At 49.9% G+C, this 15888-nt stretch overlaps 2 protein-coding genes across 5 annotated transcripts in view; both read left to right on the top strand.

Moving 5' to 3' along the window:
- Positions 1-10527, top strand: part of lsm14aa (LSM14A mRNA processing body assembly factor a) — a 14200-nt gene extending 3673 nt beyond the window's left edge. The window contains exons 3-10 of one of the 4 annotated variants that reach the window (XM_008293587.1): positions 534-690; positions 1983-2282; positions 3556-3636; positions 4375-4554; positions 5267-5441; positions 5823-5861; positions 6341-6578; positions 7093-10527. In XM_008293587.1, the coding sequence (XP_008291809.1) occupies positions 534-690; positions 1983-2282; positions 3556-3636; positions 4375-4554; positions 5267-5441; positions 5823-5861; positions 6341-6578; positions 7093-7113 (1191 nt within the window). In that variant the 3' untranslated portion in view covers positions 7114-10527. Of the gene's footprint in view, positions 1-533; positions 691-1982; positions 2283-3555; positions 3637-4371; positions 4555-5266; positions 5442-5822; positions 5862-6340; positions 6579-7089 lie in introns of all 4 variants that reach the window. The other 3 variants (XM_008293586.1, XM_008293589.1, XM_008293588.1) reach the window with 3 other exon arrangements.
- A 1927-nt stretch (positions 10528-12454) lies between these two features.
- The window catches only part of LOC103365994 (glucose-6-phosphate isomerase-like), a 15994-nt gene continuing 12560 nt past the window's right edge, over positions 12455-15888 (top strand). The window contains 3 exon segments of the mRNA XM_008293590.1: positions 12455-12673; positions 14771-14861; positions 15246-15425. Of these exon segments, the coding sequence (XP_008291812.1) occupies positions 12555-12673; positions 14771-14861; positions 15246-15425 (390 nt within the window). The 5' untranslated portion in view covers positions 12455-12554.

Genomic DNA, 15888 nt, shown 5'->3' with positions numbered 1-15888 from the left:
TAGTCCAGGTAAACCAGCTGTAGTCCAGGTTAACCAGCTGTAGTCCAGGTAAACCAGCTGTAGTCTAGGTAGACCAGCTGTAGTCCAGGTAAACCCTCGCCTGGTTTCAGGTAGATGTGACATCACAGGTCCTTATCTAACTCGTATCCAGACCAGGGTCTGCCCCTGGCTGTCTGAGCTTCTGCAGTAACAGGTTTCTGGTTGGAGGTCCTGAACCTCCTCAGAGTCTCTGTCATGGTCCCGCTGCTGCTAAACTCCCACAATGCTCTCTGCTGCCACCATGAGCTGTAGTCTGTAGACGCCTCCTCTGGTCTCTACAGGACTAAACAGTGAGAGGCTCCACCTGGTGGAACAACCAGGTACTGCAGCTGGTCTACGATGCGTTTACTGACATGGGTTATTGGTTAATGTATCTTTAATAAGTTATCAGTGGATGAACTGGTAACCGTTACCGTCCTTCCTTCCTCCTCTGGGTCCTCTGGTCTCAGTCCACCGACCCTCAAACCTTCTTTCTTCTTCTTCTGTGGTTTTAGTCGTCCATGAGCTCCAGCTCCTCGTCGGCCGTGGCCTCGGCTCCGACTCCCTTCCAATCTGGTTCTTATGGACTCTTTAACCGAGCTCCGGTTCCTGCCTACAACCAGTTCACCACCAGCCCCCTGGTCTCGCCCCAGTTTGGACCCGTCGGTGTCGGTAAGCACAAACCCAGTGTCTGCATGATATCCAAGGGTTCAGGGCCTGTCCGTGGCTCTGGTACCACGTAAAGCATGCTACAGAACCGAGGAGGACGGCCTCATGGCGTCGATGTGACCTCTAACGGTCGAGGCCTTCACCTTCTCCTCCACATGCTCACCACACAGAATATAAATATTATTACTTCTGAACAAAGAGGATGAATCGGTTCCAGGCCAGCGTGTAGACAACCAGAACAAGAAGGCAGATAGGAGTACTGATGAAGTACTGGGCCTGGTACTGGTACTGGTAGAGCTGTTAGGATCTTCATGGTAACCGTCCTTCACCACGTCCACTCTGAGCTCCTGTATTATCTAGGTCCAGTGTAAACAGACGTTGTTCAGACCCACGGGGCCCTGGTGTGTTTGGTGTCCGTCCACGTTCTGACACCAGCAGGCTTTGGTTTCGTCCACATCGGTCAGTGTGTCGGTTCTGTTCATCCCTCGGTGGACGCCTCAGCCTGCAGAAAGACCAGCGTCTGTGTTTGTGTGCACTGAAGGGTCACCTGTAGGTGTTGGATGATTTTCACCTGAAGGCTTCAGCCTGAATGTTGAGCTTCTGAAGAGTCTCCTGCTGTGCTGTGCTGTGTCACAGCAGGGACAGGAAGTACTGATGGACTAAACCCACATCAGTCTTTGTCTCCAGGACCAAACCTGCAGCGTTGACTAGTTTACAGCCGGTTCGTGTTCTAGATGCGTTCTGCACCATCAGCTGCATGTTCTGTTCATCGCAGACTGAGTCCAGCAGTGTGGCATCACTACAGCCGGGCTTCCCTCCTTTGTTTTGTAGTTATGGAGGTCGGACCACTCCTTTACTCTGAACGGTTTTTGGACTTTCTTTGGCGTGTTAATATCTGTGTACTGTAATGACTATGGAAGAAGTAGCTGAAGTCAACGTTAACATTTTCTCCTGGCTTCACTACAAACGGGTCATGACAACCTGTTGGTGAATGATGTTGACTGAAATCACACATTCATCTTGATGTACTTTCAGGTTTCATTTCTCTCCGTGTAGTTTTGTCCTCTTTAAAAACGAATGAAGATCATCTGGGCTCCAGACTGCAGCTGATGCTTTAAGTGTAGCTTAAATGTTTATGTAATGTGTAAGTGGTTCTGTAGAAGCAGCTCCTAGATGTTCTGTACCAGACCCGTCGTGTTTCCCGCCATGGTTTATGTGTGTTTGTGTTGTCAGACGTCGTTCCTCGTCACATCGGTGCTCCCACTAACCCGCCCTCTGTCCCGGTTCTGATCCAGGCCGCAGCAGCCCCAGTCTGGACCCGCTGAGGAAGAGCCCGACCCTGGAGCAGGTGATCCAGAACGCCCCGTCGGCCCCGGCCTCCGCCTCCACGGCGCCGGCCCCCGGTCTGGGACGCAGGAGCCCCGCCCACGGCCGCACAGCGCCCCCCGGCGGCGGTCCGAGCGGGCAGAAGGTGACGCAGCAGGACGGCGTGGACACGAGGAGGGGTGAGGCGGTCCGGGGCTGGTCCGCACCGAGAACCATCTCTGCTGTAGACCGGGCTGCAGGGCTGCCACACTCCCTGTTCAGCCAATCAGGTGAGAGCTCCAGCAAGAAGCAGCCGTCACACGCCATTCACCTGAGGCCTCGCGACGCTCCGGTCCAGTCACGCACTAGCTGTGCTTTATGTCAGGCAGAAGAACCAGAACCGATGACAGTCACAGCTCCACGTAGGAACCACTGGTTCAGAAAGAACCCTTCTCACACCAGTCAGTCTCTGGTCATCAGACAGAAGTCACAGAACATGCGCCTCCACCGTGCCAGGTTCTGTTCACTTCTTCATTTATACACAGATGTCACAGTCAACAAAACATCCTGCGAGTCCATTTTAAAGGTTCAGAACCAAAGAAATAAAACTCCAGCAGCCATGAAATGTGGTGACTCAGACAGTCTCTGGTCACATTTCACCAACTGTTGAGGCTCTAACATCAGCAGAACCTGATGTGGTGAAGTTGGACCAGACAAGGTTCTGGTTTTAGATGTTGACAGTGAATCAGTCTGTACAGAACAGGACAGAACTTCTCCAGAAGGACATCAATGAACAGTCATTGGCCCTTGAAGGTGTAAGAACGCTTCCAGTGTGAGGTGGAGGTGAGGCGGTGGAGCGACACCTCCACCTGGGCCGACGCAGACCGACTCCTCAGGTAGAACAGGTGTGAGCTGAACCTGATCCTACATGTGACTGTTTATATGTTGGTTTTATTGAACCTGGAGAAGACTTGTTCAGACGTGGAGCAGCAGCAGGACGTCCAGAGAGCAACGCGCTGGAGCAGCAGGACACATGCTGGTGTGATGTTTGCTCTCATGAACGTTTCATCTGCAGCAGCACAGGTACCAGTAGGCACCTGGAGGTCCTAGGTGTGGAGCTGGAGCTGCCTCTGACCGGCTGCTGTCGCTCCGTAATCCGTCCACGCTCTGGTGCTGAACTCATTGACATGCAGTTCAGTCTTTAGTGTTCACATGAAACAGTCGATAGGTTTGTTTTTATTCTGACTAAAGTAAATGAGAGCGTTTAGCTAGCAACCAGCTTCAGTGAAGGGGTCCGGTTTGAAGGGGTTCACGTCTACACGCTGAGCTCCTGCTTGTTAGTGATGATGATGATGATGATGATGATGAGTGTAAACCTTCCTCAGGATGCGTCTCCTCTTCACACACAGCCTTTGTTCTTGAGATGATCTGCTAACGTTTTGTTCCAGAGCTCCCTCTTGGGAACCTGCTGTGCTTTTAGGTAGGAGAATAGCGCCCCCTGTTGAGGGCTGTGTGTTCACTGTGCTGTGGTTGTTGGGACACTAAAGGATTCTGCTGTTCCAGGCTCAGACGTCCAGAAAGTCCCCAAACCAGAGAGCGATCAGGGCCGAGGAGAAGGCAGGGAGTCCAGTAAACGAGCCCCAGGTCAAAGTGCATGCTCTTCCTCATCCTCCGTCATCCTCCGTTAGCGCTTCAGCTGGCGGGTGGAGGCGCTGAGACGACCATCTGACCTCTGTAGTCGAGTGTCTCTCACGTCTGAAGCCAGACTGATCATTTGGACGCCGTTATTCACAATATTTCAGTCTTCATGTCAAGTTTAATGTAATTTTGGGCCAAAGCCATTTAAGACAACTTCTGAGTAAGTTCTGAGTCACTTCGGACAAATTCTAAGTCATGTTAAACATCTTTGAGTAATTTGGACAATTGGAGTCAGTCTGGTTGAGTTTCGGGTCATTCTGAGTGACGTCTAAAGAGTTGAATGTGATCTGGGATGAGTTTGGAGTCATGTAGCCTTCCTCCTACAGCGCCAGTCATCCTCATCCTCAGCTGATCCATCCCCCGTTGACCTGCTCTGTTTGCTCGTGTGTGCACATTGACATGGTGACATGGTGTCATGTCAATGCGTGGAGGTGCTGCTTTCATGGTTTCAGTGATAAGAACACGTGAGAATGTGCTGTGAGCTGCTCTCAATCATTTCCTGCTTCCTCCATGTTTGATTTCTAACATCTGAAGCCAAGCTGCTGAGCTCTGGCTCTTAATCATCTTAAACCAGAAAACACTCCATCGTGGACGTGTGCCTTGATTTACTACCTCATGTGTGGTTTTGTGTTCTGGTTCTGTTCCGGTTCTGCCAGCTAACGGACTGTTTTATTTCACCAGCAGCCGCCGGAGCGCCAGCCAACCGCCGCGGTCGGGGAGGAGGCCACCGCGGCCGAGGACGCTTCAACGTCCGCCGAGACGGGCCCGTGAAGTTCGAGAAAGACTTTGACTTCGAGAGCGCCAACGCTCAGTTCAACAAGGAGGAGATCGACCGCGAGTTCCAGAGCAAGCTGAAGCTCAAAGGTTCTGTTTCTGACCCGCACACAGGGTTGAAGGGTTTTATTACACTCACTGTGAATGGTTCTGATTGTGTTCTCACACATCTGAACCGTTGTTACTGTAAAGTCAGTGGAGCCGAGCTCAGAACAGGAAGTTCTAGTGGAACCAAACCTACTGGTTTTCCTGCTTCCAGCTCGTCTGTCATCAGCTGCTTCCACCACAGAGAGTCAGTGTGACGCTGAGCTGGACAGGATGAGCAGCTGGATGTCATCAGTTTATCTGTGAAGCACACTGAAGTGCATCAGAACCAAACTGCTGCACAGAATAGACCAGTAAAACCAGTAAACCGACCCGTAACAGGGTGTAGTGGATTACTGTCCATCATTCATTAATCGTTATGACGTCATAATTAGAGCTTATGTGGCTGTAAAAAGAAACCCTGAATGAAGAATAAAGGACATGAGATTGAAGTGACATGGACAGTTCAACACTGACCTCAGCTGACTGTAGAACAGCTCCAGACGTTCTGATTGGCTGCCAGCTGCTGAGCTCGCTGGTGTTCATGTCAGGCTCGGTTCCTGTTGAATCAAACCTGAATGCTGTCTGGATTCTGTCCTCTGTGACGGTGGACTGAAGTTATCTGAAGAAACGCTGATCCTCATTGATTACATTTATAGATCCGTCCAGAAACCAGTAGAACCTTCAGTTCTGAGCTTTTGCTGTTTACGTCCTGCAGACGAGAAGAGCGAGAAGTCGGAGAAGGCGCTGAACGGGGAGGACAAGGGCGACTCTGGTGTGGAGACTCAGAACAGCGAAGGAAACGCCGAGGACGAGTGCGACCCGCTGGGACCCAACTGCTACTACGACAAGTCCAAGTCCTTCTTCGACAACATCTCCTGTGACGACACCAGGTACCGTGGTTCTGGAGCTTTGGGTTTGAGCCGTTTAGACTCGTGTTCACAGGGTTTGGACCGTTTCAGTCAGTATGTAGTCTGGAGCAGTTGTTAGATCACGTCTGAGGCAGTCGTGTGACTGGACTCTGGGTTAGCCGGAGGTGGAGGAAGCAGACATGGACCCGTCCATCATCTCCTAGCTTCATCCCGTCCTTCAGCGTCTTCACACATGAAGGATGGAAACCCAACATGAACCAGTAAACGTGCAGAATGTGGGCCCATGAAACACACCTGGAACCGTCCAAACCACCAAACTGAGCTTTAGAGTCAGACTTCCTATAGACGTGTTTCTGACCAGAACATCTCCATCTCCTCTGACCCACTGTTTCCTCTTCACAGGAAAGCCAATGACAAGTCTGGAGGCTCAGCGTTCCCCAGGTGAGTCTGCCTGGTTCTGGTTCTGCTCATCCACCAACCCTAACCCTTCCAGGCTCATATCAGCATGTGTGATGGTGGTTGTGATGGAAGGACCGTTTTACCTCCAGAACCTACCAGGCCCATCTGCAGACAGGACTCACTCTGGGACCGAACCGTCTTAGTAGTAATTTACAACTTGAGATAAAACATGTCTTTTTCACGTCCAACTGTTCTGATCCGATGGAAGCTATTCAACACATTTCAGGTCTACATTTCTGGACCTGCAGAACCTCAGAATGGCTCCACAGGAACCAGCAGACGTCCTCTGAGAGGAGGAAACACTGTTCAGCAGAACTTAGGTTTAGAGTCCAGATATCAGCTCTGAGATGATGCTGCAGCATATTCACTGAATTCTGTCTGGTTCTGCTGGGTCTGCTAGTTCTGCTAGTTCTGCTGGTTCTGTCTGGTTCTGTCTGGCTAACGCCTGCCTCCTCCTGCAGGGAGCGTCGGCAGACCTGGGCCGAGGAGAGGAGGATGAACGCCGAGACGTTCGGCATCCCGCTGCGTCAGAGCCGCGGTCGCGGCGGTTACCGTGGCCGCGGGGGTATGTTCCGGGGGGGGCGGGGCCGTCCGGCCAGCCGAGGGTCCTTCGGGCCGCCGCAGGGGGGCGGAGCCTACCGGGGCGGATACAGAGGAAACCAGGCGGGAAGAGAGTTCGCCGACCTGTCGGCATACAGGGTAACGACTGCTGCATGGAGAACACACACGGAGTGATACCTGATCAGTGATCAATCATCATTAATAACTGATCATTAGTAACTGATCATTGCTCAGTGATAATTGGTCGTTAATAACTGATCGTTGATAGCTGGTCGTTACATCGGTATCGTGGCGCTGTGCCGCCGCCGGTCAGACCAGCAGCTTTGTCGCCGCTGCAGCAGTTAAAATGTGAACAAACGGAGACGCTCTGAGATGAAATGCAGATGAACTGAATGTAAACATTCAAAATGGCAGCCATGTTTCAAGATGGCCGACAGCCCTGTCATGTTTGGATTTTGTAAAAACGTCTTGACAGCATTGTTCTGTAGATGTGCGATGCCTGAGAACCTTCTGAGCAGCAAACGGTTCTGACTGAGCCTCAGCTGTGTGTGAATGGAGGCGGTTCAGTCAGAGCTCACTGTGGTTCTGTGGTGTTCTGCGGTTCTTCTGATCTGTGGCTGATTCTGTTTCTTTTCTCCGTCTGTTCCAGAAGGACAACAAAGTGGCTGCGTAGCTCCATCGGCAGGAAGATTCTCCGTAAAGGTGGAACTTCTTCACGCTTCAGTGGAAAACAAATAGTTCTGGTTGCTATTTTGTTGACTAAATAATGAAGATTGTCTACTAGTTGTATATTTGTCACCAGCACTGGGGTAGACTGCTTGAATGCAACTTAACTTTCCATATCTGTCAGCGACGGAACCACCACGACGACAACGTTTATCAGAAACCCTCTCAGTAAAGTCCAGGTGGCTGAGTGTTGTGTGTAAATGTGAGGAGGCTGTTTGTCAGCGATTCTCTGCTCGAGTCTTTCCTGAACCGTCTGTGTGCGGCCGGCGGTCCGCAGACGTAGCTTTATCTGGGTAGGTTTCTCCTCTCGTGTTCCTTCAGCACCAACAGGCTCTGCTCACCTTTCTAACATGTATTTTTCTACCGCCGGTCGTCGGCCGTCTCTCCTCTCCTCTCCTCGGTTTCTTCTGTTGTAGTCGGTGTTTGACGTTCGTGTCGCTGATCTCAGACCTGCTGCTGGAGCTCAGACTCCCGTCGCTTTATTTTCCTCTTATTCTCCGCTTATTTTTCTGTGTTTTTCTTGAGCCGCCGGTACGTAGAGACGCTGCAGTTAGCTTCAGTTAAGTAGAGCTGCAGCTTGATCTGCACAGACCAGAACCAGAACCTGCATCTACAGCTTCTGTCTCCAGCCGGCGGGCGGACGGAGACGAGTTTCCTCTTCATGTGTTCACTCGCCGTCATAACTCAGGTCAGGTTCAATGAAATATAAAGTAGGATTCAGGAAAGACGGGAGCGCCCCCAGCGTCTAGAGGAACTTCACTGATTTGTCTTTTCATCAATAAACGCACAGAAAGAAACTCGCAGCACATTTCACTTTGTTTTAAATCTTCCATAAGTGAATAATATTAAATCACCAAAACAAAGTCAGGACTCATTTTATCAGTGTTTTCTTCTCATGTCTTCGTTTGCTGTCGTGATTCAGTGTGAAGCAGTTAAATGGGATTAAACTGGATCTAAGAGAGACGGGCCAGAATCATGCATCAGACGTTCTACACCTTCCTTCAGTTAACGTCTGGTCAATATGAACTTATTTAATTAAATCATGCAACAAAGAGAAACATTTTACTGGCATTTTCTTTTTCTGCGTTTCCTGTCAGTCTGCTGAACATGAAGGCCCAACAAGAGACACCTAAACCCGTCCGTTGGTCCGCGATGACGCCGTAATGCTCTGAAGTCACACCACTTCATGCTTCGCTTTATTTCAGGCATTTAAATGTTCCACAGGTTCAAATGTGGACGGCGTGAAATGCTTGAATTAAAGCAAATCATGGAAAGAAAACCATCAGTTTGCCGTCAGAATTCACTGAAACTCAGACGATATGAATCTAAGTAACAGAAGTGACCCAAACGGAAACCTGGACTCGCCAGACGCACCAACAGACTTCATGAAACGGTTTCAGGCGTTTCAGACGCTCCGTAGACCAAACGCATCAGATTCACAAAGACCTAAACTCAAAGTGACGACGGCTTTATCATCTCCATTAGTGGTCGTGTTCAGAGACAAACTGGAGATAAAGTTGGATGTCAGAGACAGCAGCTGGACAGAGGAACCCTGGTTCTGTTCTGATGAGCTGTGACCCGGTGGAACACATTAAAGGGAAACCACGTGTCTGCGTCGAGTCCTCCGGCGCTGAAGGCGTCGCACTCCTCTCACCTGTTATTCCACTTCTTCTTCTTCTTCTTCTTCTTCTTCAGTCGTACACGTTGTTCATGAGACACTAATACTCGTCTGATTAGCTTCTGGGTTCATCCTGTTACAGCCTGAAGCCACTGGCGGCGCTCAAGAGCTCCACTGTAGCAGCGTTTAGCAATACGAGGCTCCGGTTCTGATCCGACCGGCCGGCCGGCATGTAAAGAGTTGCACTGTTTCCTGTTGGTCGTCCTGAGGTTGTTTTGGGCTGAAAGCGGTTCAGACCCGAGTCACAAACACACGGCTGACTGCAGCGACACTAAAAGAACCGAGTCCACATTCGGGTCACTTTGTACCAGAACTTGTTTCCTTTGTCTTCTTCCTCAGTGGGGTGACCTTTCTGGGTTTATTGAGTAAATCTGAGTCTGTCTCGGGACCGTTTCCACGTTGGTCGGGCTGACTCGGGTCTGAACGTCTGCTTCACGGCTGTGACTCCAGATGATCGGTCTGGGCCTGACATGCAAAGTTACCTTTAAAGTCCTCGATGTGCTCAGGAACCAGAGAAAGATCACTTGTTCTGATTCGCCTTAAAGCTGACGGCGAAGCTTCAGATCAGAGAACCGGACCGGAGGCGGTTCTGTCCGGCGTCGCTTCTTCTTCAACTGAACTCAGCGTGTTTCTCTGTTGTACTAAAACTTCTTTGCATTCAGGCACCAAAAACTTTTGTTTAAAGAAAAGCTGTGACACCAGAAGAACCGACGGCTGCAGCTCAGACAGAAGCCGGTCTAACTGGGACTCATCGGGCCATTAAACAAAACCGGGTCAGATAAAAACACTAAAGTGGTTCTGTCAGTTTCCTCATTTCAGCTTCTTTGATTTCAACCTGATCAAGTTTCCATCCGTCATCACATCCTTCAGGAAGTCGGTCAGTCTGGAAACTGAACTCATGAATAGTTCAAACTGGATTCATGTTCAGGTGGATTTAGGTTCATCTGGGCTTCAGGTCCAGACATTTCCTTCAGTCTGCTTCTGTCTGAGACGCCTCAGCTCTTCTTGGTGGTCAAGTCCAGGACAGAAACCAGCTTTCAGTTTGTATTTTGGGAACATTTCAGCTGTAAACTCAGCAGTCCGACGTAATTGGAGGAATGAATGAGAAGGTTTTGGTGAGTGAAGCAGAGCTGGATCCTCTGACGGGCTGCTGTTAGCACCAGAACCACTGATTACAGTCAGACATGAAGCGTTAAAGCTGCTGGCAGGTGGAGTTTGGTACCTTTGGTTTGCTGTTTCACCTGTTTCTAGTGCTAATGCTAAGCTAACAGCTGTAGCTTCATGTTTCAGTGTAAAGAGACGAGTTGAAGCGAATGTTGAACTGTTCCTTTAATGCTCCTTATTCTGGTGCGTTCAGCAGCTCACGGCGCCTCCAACAGCTCCGCTCGCTGCACAGCCTCATTTGTTTCCCACATTGTGGTGAACGTTTGTAGCTGAGAACCACAGAGAGTCTGACGGATCCTGGATATGTAAAGAATCAGGAAAGTTCTGACTGGTGTTGTTCCTCCAACACAACCTGGTGCTCGTCGGCCAGTCGCTGCTGAGTTGGGAGAATAAAACAAAAGTTTTTGGTAGAAGACTGTTGATGCAGCTCTCTGGAGTCTCAGCCACCAGTTTGTCTTTGACCCCAGCAGGGCTCGATGGGCTTTTTATTAAGAGCAAATAATAAACAGTTGTTCAGTAGCTGCTCGTGTCGTCTGTGCTGCCTGAGACCAGGACCTCAGAGACGCTTCACTTCCTGTGGAGCTCTAGTCAGACTGTCTTCAGGCTCCTGCTCTGATAAACACTAGATACAGCTGATACGCTTCAAAGTCCTGAGAACAAGAACCAGCACCAAGCCCAACATGGTCCGCAACAGTCCCAACTGGTTTCATCATTTATTAACCTGTGTGATGGTGAAAAAGGAGGAAGTTACGTCTTATATCAGACACCAGTGCATTATTTCTAAAGGGAGCAACTAAGTTGTTGTTTTTATTGGCACTAAATACCCTCCGTATTCAGCTAAAGCACCTTGAGTTGAAGTAACCTGGTATTTCTGACACCTGTGAGCCTCCGTACTGATGGATTCATTTTCATATGTAGCTAAACTATATCAGCACCTACAGCTTATGTGACTGAGGTGGTTTGTATTGTTGGCACTAATGTGCCTCCATCTGATTGTACAGTTTGAGTATCAGAGATGACGTTTATTTACAATATACAGCAGCAGTTTGTCCACGAAAAGCAAAACAGGATAAAACTCAACTTGTGAAACTAAAATGTGCTGAAGAATGAGATTCAGCAACTTGGAGCTGGTGGAAGATGGTCATGTTCACATTTTTCTTTGTTCAAGCTTCAAGTGAAACATTAGAAACAAAAGGTGTCTCCAGAGTTTTTCTAAATGGTTTATTGGTGTTTGCCTCCATATGATGCGAGTCTGCACCAGGTGTGATCACCTGTGGCTGCTCAGGTAAACAACTGGGTCGTATTATTGGAACTAATCTTTCACCAAACCGCCTACAGTTGAATCATCAGCTGTGGTATTTTAATTCTACATAACTTAAGATCGGGGCTGCAGGGTGGCACAGTTGGTAGCACTGTTGCCTCGCAGCAAGAAGGTTGCCGGTTCGCGTCCCGGTGTGGGCACCGGAATCTTTCTGCGTGGAGTTTGCATGTTCTCCCCGTGCAGCGTGGGTTCTCTCCGGGTTCTCCGGCTTCCTCCCACACAGTCCAAAAACATGCTGAGGTTAATTGGTGATTCTAAATTCTCCGTAGGTGTGACTGTGAGTGTGCTTGGTTGTCTGTCTCTAAGTGTGGCCCTGTGATGGACTGGCGACCTGTCCAGGGTGTCCCCTGCCTTCGCCCTAAGTCGGCTGGGATAGGCTCCAGCCCCCCCGCGACCCTAATGAGGATTAAGCGGTGTATAGAAAATGGATGGATGGATAACTTAAGATCATATGGACACAAGCCTTCATACTAAATCCAATCCCATAATGGAAGAACCCGTCCCAGTTGAGCACTAATGTTCCTCCGTATATATACGTCTGTATACAGTCTAATCTTATTTATGTAACCTCAATTCAACACAGTTTGGGCACTAATGTTCCTCCAGCATGTGCTATGGAACACATACATAATAATATAACACACAGGACTATGCAGTAAACCTACAATATCCATTTGCATTAGATTGTCTGATTACACTCAATTAAAAATGAGATCTAATCTTCCTCTACATATTTAGTACATTCAGATCTTCATGACTGAGCTATAATATTACAGACGGTAATAATCCTCCATGCTCAGATATAATCCCGTTACTTTGCGTAACAGAATAAAGGAAAAGAACACTGGTACTACTTTGTTTTGTAGTTCTGCTGTGTGATGTGGGCACTAATGATCCTCCATACTCCGTTCACTTCAGTTTTCTTTAATTTCCTCCTTTTGTTACATAATTCGGTGGTTTACGTGCCTGCGTATATTTGGCACTGATTGGCCTCCATACTCCGTGGACGTGACGCAGCCCGTCAGTGGGCGGGGTCAAGCAGCGGGAGGAGCGAGTCCTCGGCTGTGATTGGCCCAGGCCGCTCTGACATCACCCACTCTGTAGCGGCTCCACCTGCCTGTTGTAGCCGCCGAGCCTCAGTCCTCCAGCGGCCACTGAGGTTGGAGTCACCCGGGGGGTAGTATCCAGACATCCAGCACCGAGCAGCAGCACCGCGGACACCGTCATGGCTCTGACCGCCGACCCGACCTTCCAGAAGCTGCAGCAGTGGTTCAAAGCCAGCGGCGGCGGCCTGAACATGCGGGAGATGTTCGACCGAGACCCGGAGCGGTTCAGCAAGTTCAGGTGGGAGAAGCTCCGCGCAGAGCCGGAGGATGGAGGGGAGGAGGTGGGCGGGATGCTCCGCGTCAGGCAGCGACCTGCCGGCCGTGTGTGGCCCGCACAGCCCCGCACAGCCCCGCAGGTGTCTCCGTGTTTATTAACGCTCCTCCTTTCTCCGCTCGGCGCGGCTACAAGGTCACCGTCTAATTCCGCCACTTTCCAGCCTAAATTCCGCCTGTAGAGGCGGTTCCAGCGGTGATAGTAACCCCTGCCGTCTGGTGACCGTCCTGTTGCCCGTCGGGAGGCCGCCGAACCGGGCTGCAGGCCCGCTGTCACAGACGATTACGCTGCCGAGGTTGCAGCTGCGCTAACGCCACAAGTTCCATTATCGGACAAGGTCTGGCGTGTTCGCTGCCCTGCCCATATCGCTGCTCCTATCATCGGACAGGCGCGTCTCGCTTCCACCGTCAGTTTGACAGCTGAGCGAGGATTAGCCGACTTGCTAATGTCGCTGCTTCCATTACTGGACAGAGAGCTCCGTGAACGTGTCCGTGGCTTCAGATGAACTTCCTGCATGTTAGCAGGTTTATTGAGTCCCTCCGACAGGTGATGTGTTTCAGGTGGACGGTGTTTGATCTCATTTTAACGCACTTGAACCGTCATCTAATTGGATTAAAGCTCATAATTTGATGCTGTTAGTTATTAAATTCACTGTTTTCCGTATTTTATTGGCGTAATTTCCTGATGACATGTGACAGAAACGACCGTTTATAAAGTGAGATGTCGGTGAGACACTGATGATGAAGCTAACTGCTAACGGAGCTCCTCATTAAAGCGCCTCGCTGTTAGCATCAAGCTAACGACCTGTTGGCAGGCGCCTGTCCGATAATGGACGCAGCGGCTACAGGCAACAGTTGGAGCAGATTTACTGCGAACTGCGGGTTTAAGTTCAGACTCTCCGACGATGAACTAATGAACAAGAACCCGGACAGAAGCACCGACAGGCGGCTTGCGTGGAGCCGCAGCGCCGCTGCTGGAGGCGGATTCAGGGCTACGTGATGTGCGGCACATCCGCAGAACATCCGCAGAGAGCGGAGGTCCGACCTTCAGCTCATGTGTCAGTGAACAGCTTCTTATTCATCGGCACTAACAGCTGAGTTCAACAAAAAGCTTCTCTCTGTTTAACCTGCACATGCAACAATTAATCAACTAATTAACAAAGTAGATTTAACCAGAACCAGAATCATTAGTTCTGGTTGTTCCGTTGGTCTGATGACTCCTCTGTCCGTCTTCTGATTTCATGAATCCAGATCCGGTGAGTTTAGTTCTTGTTGTGAAACAGAAAAGCAGAAACATGAGGCTGATTAAATCATTGTGTCAGTAACTGATTAATGAACAGAAGCTTGTTGACTGTTACGGATTTCAGGTCTCAGATTGATTTCTGTGCGGTAGGGACCGGACCGGGCCAAGAGGCAGCACAGAGCAGAGAATCCAAAAGAAGGAATCCATCCATACAAAACAGAACATAAGAATAAAAGGCACCAAAAGCAGGTCCAGGACTCAGTAGGTAGTGCCTTCACCATGTTTTTAGAAGATGATAGAGGAATGAAAGCGGTGAGTTTGAGTGTTTTCTGTTACTGGTTCCAGTCGAGAGCTGCAGAGAACTGAAATGAACAGCGGCCACAGACGGTGTGAGCTTTGGGGATGAGGAGGTGATGAGTGGTGAACGTAGGCAAGCCGGAGTTTGACCTGTAATAGTTTAATACATGAACAGACACCAGTGGGAGTGAAGAGAGGACCAGTTCACCGGCTGGACGGGGGGCGTGTGGGAGATGGTGTCCAGCTGACGGAGGAGGGATGTCAGATGATTTCCTTCTGGTCAAACAGAACCAGATGTTTAAAGACTTTGGCTCATTAAAATGCTTTCATAAACTAAACCATTAATGGTGTTAATAGTGGATCATCTATAATGTGAGACTGATCAGTGAACAGTGACATCAGCTGCAGCAGTGCGACCCGACGACCCGGCGACCCGACGACCCGGCGACCCGGCGACCCGGCGGCGGATGTTTCATTTTGTTTCACTTCATGTTTTATTGCGTTTCTTCTGTGACTTTGCAGCACGACTCTGAAGACGGACGACGGAGACATTCTGCTCGACTACTCCAAGAACCTGATCACGCAGGAGGTCATGGACATGCTGATCGCCATGGTAACTAAGGAAGCTTTATTCTGAAAAACCCCACATGCAGCCGTGAGTCCCAGTCATCAAGGCTACTGACATGTCAGTGTGGAAAAGTGCTGCAGGTGGAGCTGCCAGGTGAGGAACCAGAGCCAGTTCACACCTTTAACCGGAGCTGAGGCTGCAGGTTAAAGGTGTGAACTGGCTGCGGTTCCTTATCAGAGCTGAACTCTGGTGTTTAAATCCTGGAATCTGTTGCTCAAAGCTGCAGTGAAAGAGGAACGTTGCGACACTGGATGTTGACAGACGGTTGAGCCACGTCTTTGTGCTGCTGGTCGGCATGTGACGAAACGCAGCTGTTATCAACCTCAGTTTGAGTAAGAATCTGATACGAACTGAATGTTTTGTGTTCAGGCGAAGTCGAGGGGAGTCGAGGAGGCCCGGGACAAGATGTTCACCGGAGAGAAGATCAACTTCACCGAGGTACGGCTCGTCAGTCTGAAGCTGTTGGTTTGTTCACGTTTCCCACCTGAGGTTTAAGCAGCCAATCTGGACCAATCAGCAGACAGCGTGCTGCTGATGAGACGGTCGCAGGTTTCCACATGTTGACTCGTTAACGAGTCTCTGAGCTGCAGGAGCAGTCGAACGGTTTCAATAAGATCCTGCTGTCAGAAGCAGCGAGCAGAGTTCTGAACGTGTCTGGACTGAGCTCCAGCTTCATGCGCCTTTGTTGTGATATTAGCTGAGATTCAGCAGGTGAGCTTCTGGCGCCGTGATTGGCCGGTAGCCTAGGAAGCCGAGTCAGGTGACACCAACAGGTTCTGCAGACACCAAAGACATTTAAACTATAAACTGTCTTCAGTCAGACTCTAAACTGATCCTGCTGCGGTGAACGCTGAACACTAGAGCTGGTTCTGGTCCCAACACATCGTCTGTCTGGTACCAGAACCTCTGAGCCGTCCGACCTGGACACAATGAATCTGCACAGAGTTGAGTTTCTAACAGTCACAGTGACTCCACAAGTTCCCTGAAGCTGAGTCATTCAGGAAACACACAC

This window comes from Stegastes partitus, unplaced genomic scaffold (genome assembly GCF_000690725.1).
Source record: "Stegastes partitus isolate 25-593 unplaced genomic scaffold, Stegastes_partitus-1.0.2 Scaffold895, whole genome shotgun sequence".
NCBI lineage: Eukaryota > Metazoa > Chordata > Actinopteri > Pomacentridae > Stegastes > Stegastes partitus.
This window is presented reverse-complemented; position numbering and strand designations above follow the sequence as displayed.